General features: G+C 47.6%; 1 protein-coding gene across 2 annotated transcripts in view; it reads right to left on the bottom strand.

Annotated features, from left to right (window-relative positions):
• Positions 1-12,719, bottom strand: part of LOC308480430 (fer-1-like protein 4) — a 58,502-nt gene that overhangs the window by 4,176 nt on the left and 41,607 nt on the right. For both annotated transcript variants that reach the window (XM_081011884.1, XM_081011883.1), the window contains 7 exons: positions 10,899-11,026; positions 10,148-10,318; positions 9,292-9,446; positions 8,453-8,631; positions 7,716-7,801; positions 6,318-6,416; positions 5,711-5,952 (listed from right to left, as the gene is read on the bottom strand). In XM_081011884.1, coding sequence (XP_080868010.1) covers positions 5,711-5,952; positions 6,318-6,416; positions 7,716-7,801; positions 8,453-8,631; positions 9,292-9,446; positions 10,148-10,318; positions 10,899-11,026 — 1,060 coding nt within the window. The remainder of the gene's footprint in view (positions 1-5,710; positions 5,953-6,317; positions 6,417-7,715; positions 7,802-8,452; positions 8,632-9,291; positions 9,447-10,147; positions 10,319-10,898; positions 11,027-12,719) is intronic.

Below are 12,719 nucleotides of genomic sequence, written 5' to 3'. Positions count from 1 at the left end.
AGAATTAGCCAATCATGTGCAGCCCATTGTGTAAATAATGTATATAAAGCAGATACTGTGAGGGGACATTTATTCATTCCTCCTCACCACTATGAGCTGAATAAAGAGCATGAAATCACTTTGCGACTCTGAGTATATTTCACTGGCGACGAGGGTGGGATCCCGCTGAGCTGACTGCCACACACAGCACCGCAGCACCGCCAACTGCCGCACCGCTGCCTCGCACCGTGTATCCAGGCTTCAGCTCCGGGGCACAAGGAACTCAGAATGGCAGCCAACAGCAGCTTCTCGCCATTCAACCCAGCATCTGGAGACTGGGAAGCGTACGCCTCCCGTTTCACCTTCCTCCTAGAAGCCAAAGGGGTCACCGACGAAGAAGACGCCAAGAAGAGGGCGATATTCTTCAGCGTCTGCGGAGAGGAGACGTTTGAAATCGCCCGGGCTCTCCTTGCGCCTGAAGACGTCGCTACTGTTCCATACAAAACAATAATGGAACAGCTGAAGGGGCACTTTTCGCCGCAGCCCTCAGTGGTGGCTCGTCGAAATGCCTTCTACGCAAAGCGGCAAGCCCCTGGGGAAACCATAACTGGGTTTGTGACCTCTCTCCGCCAAGCCGCCCGGTTCTGCAACTTCTCAGAGCTGGAGAACATGCTTCGTGACCGCCTCGTCGGTGGCCTGAAGGATGAGAAGCTGCAACGACGCCTCTACGCTAAGAAGGACCTAACGTTCCAGGTCGCTCTGGAGGAGGCCCTGGCAACAGAAGCTGCCGAGAGGTCGACCCAAGAGGCACGGCCGAGCCTGCCATCCCAACCGAGGGTCCACCATGAAGACCTCACCGACGACTCAGGATCCGACAGGGAGGAGGTGCACCGAGTACAGCAGCGCACTCAAGCAGCGCACAGACCACAGCTGCCTCGACGAGAAGGAGGGAACTGCGCAAGCTGCGGGGAGAGTCACGAGAGGAGGACCTGCCGTTTCCGCAACGCAGAGTGCAGGCAGTGCAGAAAATCGGGACACATCGCCCGGGTGTGTCGGGCTCGGCCCACCCGACACCAGGCATCAGATGACCAATCCAAGAGCCCCAGGTCCCGGGGCCCAACGCACCAAGGCAACTCGACGGAGCTCACGGACTTCCAGGTATACCAGTTGCCCCACCCCAACGTAGAGAAAATTTATGTAGAGGTACAGATAGAGGGGGCCCCATGCCGCATGGAGCTTGACACGGGTTCAACTCTATCCATAATCTCGGCAAGGACCTTAAGGAAACTGTGTCCCACTGGGGGTCCCAAACTCAGGCCGGCCCCATTCACCCTCCGGGACTTCCAGAAACGTAAGGTCCCCACAATGGGGGTGGGGACCTTCAGGGTGCAATACCGAGGGCGGACGCGGCAACTGGACTTGCTTGTGGTCAAGGGCCCCTACATTAGCTTACTGGGATTGGCATGGTTTGGACCACTGGGGCTAGCTGTCACCGGGGTGAACCACACTAGCTTACAAGTGGACGTGGACGCCATATGCAAGGAATTTCCAGGGGTTTTCGATGGGAAATTGGGACAGTATACGGGCCCCCCCATTGCGCTACAGCTTGACCCCGCAGTACGACCGGTCAGGCTCAAGGCCCGCCGGGTCCCGTTCGCCTTGAAACCCCGTATAGACGAGGAATTGGACCGACTCGTAGAGCAAGGAGTGCTGGAGCCGGTGCCTAATGCTCCCTGGGAAACCCCAATCGTCACACCCGTCAAGCCTAATGGTTCGGTCCGCATCTGCGCAGACTACAAATGTACCATAAACAAGGCCCTCACGGCCCACGCATACCCAGTGCCAGTGGTCAGCCATGTCCTTGCCACCCTGGCTGGGTCGAAAATTTTTGGCAAGCTGGACTTGGCCCAAGCATATCAACAGCTGCCAGTAGATGAGGCCACAGCAGAGGCACAGACGATTGTGACGCACAGAGGAGCGTTCAGGGTAAAGCGGCTGCAATTCGGTGTCAGCGTGGCACCAGGCATATTCCAGAATATAATGGACTCTCTCCTTAAAGGGATTCCTGGCGTCACCCCCTTCTTCGATGATGTGTTGATTGCCGGCCCCACACCAGAGGAGTTTGAGGACCGCCTCCGCACCGTTCTGCACCGTTTCCAGACGGCGGGTCTCAAGGTGAAGCGGGAAAAATGTCTACTAGGAGTGCCTCAGGTGGACTTTCTGGGATTTATGGTGGACGCAGAAGGGGTCCACCCGACTGGGGACAAGGTACGGGCCATTTGTGATGCCCCAGCGCCCAAGAGCAAGACTGAACTTCAGGCCTTCTTGGGACTATTGAACTTTTACCATTCCTTCCTTCCCCACAAGGCGGCGGTAGCGGAGCCCCTACACAGACTCCTGGACAAGCGGGCCCCTTGGGTGTGGGGCCAGCGCCAGGAGGCCGCATTCCAGGCAGTCAAGGACTTGCTTGTCTCAAACTCGGTCTTGGCACACTTCGACGAGAGGCTGCCGGTGGTGCTAGCATGTGACGCCTCACCCTATGGCATTGGAGCTGTCCTGGGGCACCAACTCCCGGATGGAAGAGAGGTACCGGTGGCGTACTTTTCCCAGACACTCAACACAACCGAGCGGAACTACTCGCAAATCGACAAGGAGGGTCTGGCAATCGTAAAGGGAGTAAAAAAATTCCATGATTTCTTGTACGGGCGGCCCTTCACCGTGGTGACTGACCACAAGCCGTTGCTTGGCTTGTTTGCCCCCGAAAAGCAGACCCCCCAAGTGCTGTCTCCTCGCGTCCTCAGGTGGTCAAATTTCCTTGCCAGCTACCAGTATGCACTGATTCACCGACCTGGGAAGGCGATGGGCCATGCGGACGCCCTCAGCAGGCTACCACTACCGGAAACAGGCCCTGACCCAGCACCTGCACAAGAGGTTATGAGCCTGGAGCTGCTTCCCGACCGCCCCATTCAGGCACAAGAAGTTGCACACCATTCCAAGAAAGATAGGGTCATCTCCCGGGTCCTGGACTGGGTGTGGAGGGGATGGCCCAGCAGCAGCCCCGGGCCAGAATTCGCCGGCTACACAACCCGCAAACATGAACTGTCGGCCCACAAGGGGTGCCTGTTATGGGGAAGCAGAGTCGTTGTTCCCCAGCCCCTCTGCAAAAGGGTCCTCACAGCCCTACACGAGACACATCCAGGGGTAGTAAGAATGAAGGCCCTTGCCAGGAGTTATGTGTGGTGGCCGGGGATCGATGGAGAGATAGAGGCCTGGGTCAAACACTGCCAGGCCTGCCAAGAATCCCGCCCAGACCCCCCAAGGGCCCCAGTCCAGTCCTGGGAGTCCGCCCGAGCACCATGGTCACGCCTGCATGTGGATTTCGCTGGCCCCTTTCAGGGGAAAACATTCTTCATAGTGGTGGACTCCTACACCAAATGGCTGGAAGTCGCACTGGTACCGTCCACTTCCACGTCCGCAGCCATCCGGGTACTACGCAGGCTGTTTGCAACCCACGGGCTCCCTGACACTCTCGTCTCAGACAACGGGACTGCATTTACGTCAGGAGAATTCCAAACCTTCACAGCGCAGAACGCCATCCGCCACATCCGTTCGGCGCCGTTCCACCCTGCCACCAATGGCCAAGCAGAACGCATGGTGCGGACCACCAAGGACACCCTTCGCCGCATGACGCAAGGGGACTGGGAGTACCGCCTTGCCACATTCCTTCTAGCACAGCACAGCACCCCCAGCTCAACGACTGGCCGGAGCCCCGCTGAACTACTAATGGGTCGGCGCCTTGCAATCAGATTGGACCGCCTTCACCCCGATAGAGCTCAGGATGAGGTAGTGGTGGGGGAAGGCAGGAACCCCCGGACCTTCGAGGCCCAGGACCCAGTGTACGCAAAGAATTTTGGGGCAGGCCCAGCATGGGTACCCGCCACAATCACCAGGGTCACTGGCCCCGTGTCGTACGAGGTGCTAACGGATGGGGGGCAATGCTGGCGCCGCCACTGCGACCAGATACGGCGACGATTCCCGGGAGAAAACCAGGAGGAGGACAGGTCAGAGGAGTCCCAAGGGAACAGCGGGGCAGTGAGGCCCATAGAGCAGGAGGGGCCAGCAGGAGAGGCAGAATCAGTAAATACAGAGAGGACCCGTGAGGCCGAAAGGACACCGGAACCAGAACCACGACTGAGCGAGCCGGTTGCACCAGACCAAACAGCCGCATCACAGCCAGCATCCTTGGAACACGAGCCAGAACCCGGAGCCCGGACCAGGGAACACCCCAGGCCACAACGCACACGTAGGCCGCCGGCATACCTTGAGGACTATGAATGCGACCTCCCGGGCAGGACTGGAACTTAGAGGGGAGGGGTGTTATGTACTGAGTTGAATAGGATCCAAACTGTAGCAGTCTGATTGGTCCTAGAACAATAGGATCCAAAAGGCAGCAGTCTGATTGGTCCTAGAACAATAGGATTCAGAATGCAGCAGTCTGATTGGTCCTAGAACAATGCAGCAGTATGATTGGTTGGCAGGAACCACCCAATCCTGCTCCAGATAGAAGTGAATCCACAACCTGATTGGCTTACAGTAGAATTCCAGAATTAGCCAATCATGTGCAGCCCATTGTGTAAATAATGTATATAAAGCAGATACTGTGAGGGGACATTTATTCATTCCTCCTCACCACTATGAGCTGAATAAAGAGCATGAAATCACTTTGCGACTCTGAGTATATTTCAATATGATATCCTCCACGTGCTTCTTTCCTTCCATCTCAAGCTTTGTGATGTTCTTTGCCATCACAGCTATTCCAGAACGTTACATCTTCATTGGTTAAAAACATTCTTCTTCAACCTAAATTTGTCTTTAGCGTGCAATTTCTTACCACTAGGATGTTGTAAATCCCCATATTACATGAGGAAACAGTAGGATGTACAGAAAGAGGAAATATGCAAAAAGATGGCATAGTAGGAAATACAGCTGAGATCTCTTTGTTGCTGTCCAATTTCATGCATTCAGTGTAATTGATATCTGGGCAGCAAACCATGTTCAGAATTTGCAACTTCACCCCAACAAAATCAGAATGAAGTTCAAAAATCTGCAGTACCTTGATCAACCACTAGATGGTGCTGCCTATTAGTTTTCCCTTTTTAGAGCTTGTTCTTGCCCCAGTGTATTTACAAAATTTCATCCATTATCCCATATTGTTTTAATTCAATTCCATGCAATTTAATCAACAGGAACTGAAACCAAATCAAAACAATATGGAGTCATGAATGAAAGGCTTTGAGTGGTGTTTTACCATTTGTTTGCTTGCAGCAGACAAGCTTTTAATAGCTGTACTGAGAATTTAGACACAAATGGGCTAGATTACTTTTACTGAATATAAATTATTTGTATATGAAGGTGAAAAACAGATGGACTATAGAAAGATGTGCTTGCCGAGCACATGCACTCTCCTTTTCCTATCCCTGGAAGCCTCCTCAATTCAGATTAGCCATTTTAGGAAATTGCACTGCTAAAAAAGCCTCTAAATGGATGAGTTTTATGCAGGCAGGGAAGGAGGAGTAGAAAGAAAAGGAGAGTTTCAGAAGCTTTGTAGGGCCAGTTTTTAACTTCCCTGCAATATATTTGTTGCACACCCTTCTGGAAACAACTAAGAAGAAGAAGAAAAACATTTATATATGCCCCAAACCTTTAAAAGGCACAGTGAGCATTAAAATACCTAGAAAGTCATTTGCTGCAATCCTATCATAGTCCCAGACCTGAAGGACCAGGACAGCTGGCTCCCGAAATTCCGATTCCTCCAGAGAGAAGATGGAATCCTTCTTCTTGTAAGTTATCTCTTTTTCTGTTGGGAGGTAGTCAAAGCGAAACACAAATCTCCAGTTGAAGTTGCCTTCCCCAGTCAAAGAGTTAAAGTGAACATCTGTCTCTTGCTTGTCCTTCTCCAGTCCTTTGATCCAACTGCAGAAGAACCTTTATTAGAATCTAGCAATAATTTAGCATCAGTTCCTGGCCCCACCTCACAAAAGGCACAAAACCCATAATTTAGGGAGTACATGTGGGAGAAGGGGGAGGGGGTCCCATTGTGCAGGTGAAAATGGGACAGTTACTTAGCACTACATTGGATACAACCCAATATTACTTATTAATCAAAAGATTTAACTCCTGCTAAACTAGCAACCCACTGTATTGAAACCAGAACAGTTGGCTGCTTATTCCATCAGGAAAATCCTCATGTTTCTAAAGAAATGATAAGCTATACTTATCATTTCTTTATCATTTCGGACTTATCATTTCGGACTATCTGAATCTATTGGTGAAAGCACCTTTTCACATAGATGTCACTGGAGATTTCTCCTGTTATTGGATTGACGTCGTCAAGGACCACATCGTCCGTGTTCCAGATAATGACACGCAGCTCATAGCTAGAAAGAATGAGAAAATGCAAAGTTCTGTTCAAAACTTATTTTCTGCATCTGTAAATTCTGGACAAAACTTTCCACAAAGAATGAAGAGTACCCTTTACCAATATGAGGGGCCAGACTACCCAGTATGTGAACCACAACAGAAGCATGCCAAATGATCGTAGGGTAGACAGGGTGCAACTGAGTAATTTTAGTCCTTAGACCAGGGGTAGGGAACTGCATCAGGAAGGCAGGTTAGATCCTTCTCTCTTCCACCCCCTGTGGGCCAGCTTGTAATGACATCAGGTGGGTGAAACCTATCAAAGCTCAAAAGAGGTTGCTGTAACCATCAGTCAGTTGACAGTTACAATAACCTTTTTTTGCAGCAGCAGGTTTAGTGTCAATGAGCTGGGTTTGTGGCTTCAGAGAGGCTCCCTGTAACTTCCAATCAGCTGATCGCTAGATTGTGAAGTGTGAAGTTTCTGCAGCAGAGGAAATGCTTTCAAAGCCAGGTAATTTCCCCTTCTGCAGAGAAAGGGTGCATGCAGAAATACTCCATTTAGAGTCCAAGCTGTTCCTCCCTTTTTGCTGCACTAGCTGTAACACCCACTGCCATCCAAGAGCATCAGGTCACCTGCCCAAACAAAGGTCTTGTCAGCTGACTTTGAGTTGGTGGTGGTGCAGCTCCTTGGTGGAAATGCACCCAAGTGCCACCAATGCCACCAATGCCAGCTGACAGTGTGTTTATAGGAGGGAAGGTTATTGTTTTGTTTTGGCTTTCTTCTAACTATTTCTTCGTGCTTTTATTCTGTATTTTTTATCTTGTGAACGGCCCTGAGATTTTCGGATGAAGGGTAGTATATAAATTTTAATAATAATAATAATAATAATAATAATAATAATAATAATAATATAGTAGTTGGGGCTTCAGCTGTTTAGGGCTCTCTTTAATCAATAGTTGGTGCTTGTTGAGAACCTTACACTGTGCTTTGAAGCCCCAACAATCAGTTGATCGCTGGAGCTTCGAAACATCTTCCAAAGGTCTCTGCGTTTAAACTTGCTTCATTTGCATTTCACCGGCACGTTAAAACAGAAGAGACTCCTCCTCTTTAAGGGGATACTATTGCATAGTGGCAGCCATTCACATAGCAATTCCTATACATTATTAGCACAGGCACCAGCAGGTCAGGTGCCTGTTGCAGATGTTTTTCTGCAATAGTTCCTACCAGGCGGCACACAATGTAAGAAAACGTTCTATAAAAGGCAAAGCAACAAATAGTTTAGGAATTGGCTCTCTTCCAGTTCACTAAGGGCCTTTACCTGATTGGGAGTCGTGGTTTGATGTTGACAGGAGGTGGTGCAGGGACATCGTTTGGAAACATATCGATCCACATGTGGAGAGCACCCTGGGAGAAAACAAGGTGTTTGTTTCTGAGATTCAAGAGCAGTTGAATCTATCTAATGAAGGGAGAGGGAAACGTCCAGAATGGTGCTAACAAGTATTTATGAAATATTGCAGACATATTTTGAAACTCAGGGAAATGATTTTTACTCAACTTCAATGTTCAGGAGCTAATTTTCTTTTTGTTTCGAAGTGGCCTGGGATTAGTGCAACAACTCTCACTCATACATTCCAAAGTCTCTGCATAAGGTTTTACAAACAACGTCTACGTTGACACAGGTATAATTTCCCAAGGCTTCAATGGAAAGGGAAGAAGCTAAGCCAGTCTTTGCCAACCTAGTGTCCTCTGGTGGCTGGGGCTGATGGGAGTTATAGTTCAAAGCACCTAGTGGGCCCTACATTGGTAATGGCTGGCCTAAAGACCTTTATGATTGTGGAAGAAGGTATGCATTTTTGGTCTCAAGTGCTGCCTCTTGCCATACCACCCTTTCTGTCTATATCTGCTATGTATAACAGCCTTGCCCTCCCTACAATGGATATAACAGGGGTGTGTTTTCCCCGCTGCGGTTGTGCTATTGCAACATTCCTTGCACATGATCCTATAGTACCAATGTGCAGAAGTTGTATTATGAGTAAACCAACAGTCTCGTCTCACCTGTAGGAGACCCGGGCTGTCTGGATTGTAAAGGGACCGAACTTCTACATGTTCTGGTACTAATTTATATCCATATTCTGGCATTTCATCCCAGTGTTGAAGAACATACAAAGCCTTGTGCTCATCATAAGCAGACCAGGTTTCATCTTCGTTTTCTTTCTTGTCTTTTACAAAGGCTTCTATAATAAATTAATAATAATAATAATAACAACAACAACAACAACAACAACAACAACAACAACCAGAAGCCCCTAAGAAAGGGGACCAGACAGAATCAGTACTGTTTATCAGTATCAACCAATGAAGAACGTCATGGCAAAGCCTAGGAATTATATACCGGTAACCTTTAGGAGGCATCTGAAGGCAGTCCTGTACTGTATAGGAAAGCTTTTTAAGGTTCAATGTTTTACTATGTTTTTATATGTGCTGGAAACCAGCCAGAGTGGCTGAGGCAGCCCATTCAGATGGGTGGGGTACAAATAATCAATTATTATCGTTATTATAAATAAATTATATAGGAATTTCAAAGGGATCTCACCACTGCTCACTTTAGCAGCTTTAGCTTTATGTTCTCCTTTGAAACACTGAACAAGTGTGTTGTAGTGGTTAGAGTGTCGGACTAGAATTGGGTAGACCCATATTCGAATCCCCACTGAGCTGAGATGTCCACTGGATGACCTTGGGCTAGTCACTGCCTCTCAGCTTAACCCGCCTCACAGTGTTGTTGTGAAAATGAAATAGGGAGCATGAGAACAATGTATATCACCCTGAGCAACTTGTCAGAAAAGTTGGGTAAAAAAAGTTTTTGTTTTTTGTTTTTTTTTAGCATAAACCAGTACCTTCAGGAAAAGCTTCAGGAGGGATCTTAAAAATCTTGTTGTTTACTTTGACTTCCTCCCGCCTGTACTCAGCTGAGGGGAGTGAATTCTTCTTACACAAACTGTCCAAGATATGTGTGGGTTTGAAAGCATCACGCCACATGTTGTAGCCCTCTCTGTAAGGAAGGAACAGGATCAAACTTATTGGCCTGGTCTGCACATAATACTACACCATGGTTTGTTAAGTCAAAGTATGGTTTGTTTGAACATCTGAACCTAGCAGATTTACCATGGTTTGTTTTCTGAAAACAAAGCACAGTGTGAAACCATGGTTTGTTTTCTGAAAACAAAGCAGTGTGAAACCATGGTTTGTTATTGGCTTAACTCATCATGGCTTGTTTTAACTTTAGCATGGCATTATGTCTGAACCAACTACCTTGTTTAACCTTGTTTCATTTGGTGCTCATCTAAGCTACAAGGCAAGATCAGATGGAGAACAAACTAAGCTTTGGAGAAATAAGCTGTGGCTTGTCAGCTCATCTGTAAGATGACCAGTGGTTTGCTGAACAGTTACATCAAATGATGGCTTAGTGTCACATGAGGCCATAGCCATTACCTCCTAATGGGTATAGAACTGAATGTGAAGCTGGTTTATTTCATCTTAGTGCTAGCATTCCAGGAGACGTTTCTATAGAGCAGGGAGCAGAGTCCAACCCCTACCCACCACTATAGAAACAGGCTTCCTTGGGAAGGCTACAGAGTTGCTACCAGCCACTTGAAAAAGCAATACTTTCTGCAAAATAATAATTTAAAAAATACTAACAAAATGACAAGAAGGGTTTGTGGTTGCCTTGCTAACTCCTTCTACATTACATACGTGTCATATTGCGAGGCCACCCCACAGTTGGCTCTGTGATTGCTGTAGAATCGGTTCTCCAAGTCGATCTTTGTTTCCCCAATTAAGTCATCTGATCCGACCAAATCATGGTCAAATATTGATATGGTGAGTTCTGATTCTATGGGAAATGATATGCTCAGCTCCAGCACTCTGAAGAAGAGAGAGAGGCAGACAGGATGAGAATATATATGGGCAACTAAAGGATGGGAAACAACCTATGGAAGTAGGCTCTCCACCCTCACTTTAATTCTTGTTGTAATAGAACCTGCACCATTTTAAACCTATGTATCATATCTGGGTAAAGTCACACACATCCATCCATGACATCCAACTGGCACAAGCCCCCTTTAACAGACCCTTCACCTTGAAGACCCTGAACTTGCCAATTTCCCTCCCCCATCTCACGTGGTCAAGTCATTGGCAGAACCCAACAATGCTCTTGTTTGTTCACCCCTCATTTCCGCTATCCTTTGATAACTGCTATACCCTTCCTCATCTTCCTATAGATCCAGCCCTCTTTCCTTCTTTGCTGCACCACCATCTTGTTAGAGATGCATGCACACATAGGTGGTGCTGAGAATATGAATCCCTCCCTTTTGCATCTCCAACAATGGGACCAACACAAGCTACCCTTTGCAGTTGCCTAGGTTTACCTAGTGGTAAGGCAAAATCTGCTATAAGCAATGTGGAGAGGATACAACTCAGATGCAAAGTAAAGCTGCATTCTTACTCTCCAAAGACTGGATGCAGCTGCTTTGGGATGTACCGCTCCTTGGTGTCTTTCTGTTGCTGCCCGATTTTAACCACAAGGTAGGGATCTGCCTTGCCATTGGGGTCTGCTGGACTGAGATTAGTTGCCTAAAAAACATAATACGTGGCACTATAACATTGGTGGAACAAAACCATATAGCCATAGCTGTCAACTTACAGATTTGAAAATAAGGGACCATCAGCCTTGAAAATAAGGGACCAGCAGCCAAAATAAGGAACCTGCATCCTCACCTGTTCCAGGCACTCCTGTCCTCCTGTCCTCCTGCAGTCTGGTCAAACTCATGCTGGTAGCTTCGAGAACACTGTCCAACCAACTTTGTAACCAGAGGTTCAACTGAACAGAATCTGAATCACATGCATCACAAGGCCTATGCAGCCTCAACTTAAGATGGCTCCCCGGCCTGGCTTTGCACTGCAAAGTTTGCAGCAGCACGTGCAACAAAATGGTGCCCAGCATTCAAAAACCCCCTCAGCTTGTATTAACCAGCTACACACAAGGCATGCAAGCTCCACCCCCAGTCGTTCTTAGACTTCTTATTGGGTGAGCAACACAGCCAAGCAACACAGTTGGAGCCTCCATCCTCCCTGGCCGGCAGGGAGGGAGGGAGAGGAGCTACTTCCTTTGAAATTTAAGGGACATTTAAGGGACATCCATCAATAAGGGACAGCAGCGGGACATGGCCCTGGAATAAGGGACTGTCCCTTCAAATAAGGGACACTTGACAGCTATGCATATAGCATTACATATATTTGTCTGGAAACACCTTCATGAAGCTTCAGCTTGAATTGGTAATGAAAAACTACTATTGCAAAAGATCACTGACCTGTGTTACGTGATCAAAACATCAAGTGTTATAAAATCATAGAGTTACAAGGAACTCGAAGATCATCATTTCCAGCCTCAGGAGGCAGAGCAACCTAGAAGTTAGCCGCTTTTCCCCTTCCCAAAAAAATTATTTCCTGCCAGCCAGACCAATATGTCCCAAACAGGAGCAGAACAACAACTGAAGTGCTTGTTACTTCAGAAGGCTTGCTTGCTGAAGCTAGGACACATGTTACAGGCAAAACTATGGTCACTAACCAATCAGACCTGAATGGAGTGGGGAGGAAACCTAGGGTTGCCATACTTCAAAAAGTAAATACTAGATGCACTGAAAGAGTGAGACAACTCCTGAGGGTGAGACGACCCTACTTTCCTTCAAAAGCAGTACTGTTCTAAAGTGGAAAAGAACTGCTATGTTTTTATGGTGTGCTGAGATAAAGGAATATAGTGCAGGGTCTTCTTTATTTAGCATTCATCCTGATTATTTTGCACAAAGGTTATGCAGCATCCATGCTGATTTCTATATAGGACAGTTATATGACAATAAGCAGTCAGCCTGAGTTCATTCTGATTTGCTTGTGGGGTATTTACATGTCCTCCCATTAATTATTCATCCATCCCTCACTTTTCAATGCATTTCCCTGTCACTTTCCAAACTGCAAAAAGGCTGCTTAAAATGGAGAGGGAGATTTGATGCATTGGGATGATAGAGCACTTTAATCTACTTTAACTGTGCAAACCTAACATTTTCATATGCACTTGAATGCCTCCTGCAAAACACTGGGAGTCTGGAGGCTCCCTGCAAAATACAGAACATTTTAGAATGCTGTTTGCATCTCAGAATGGAATTGATGGCACTAGCAGTCCCAAGTCTCCTCAATCTAAAGGCAGAGTCTGGAAATTCCAGGGGCTCCTTCTGTGACATCTCATCTTCAAATTCATGAAAGCAAAATTATT

This window comes from Podarcis pityusensis, assembly GCF_964106645.2.
Source record: "Podarcis pityusensis genome assembly, chromosome: 6".
Lineage (NCBI taxonomy): Eukaryota > Metazoa > Chordata > Lepidosauria > Squamata > Lacertidae > Podarcis > Podarcis pityusensis.
Note: the sequence above shows the minus strand (reverse complement) of the source record. Positions and strands in the feature narration are given on the sequence as shown.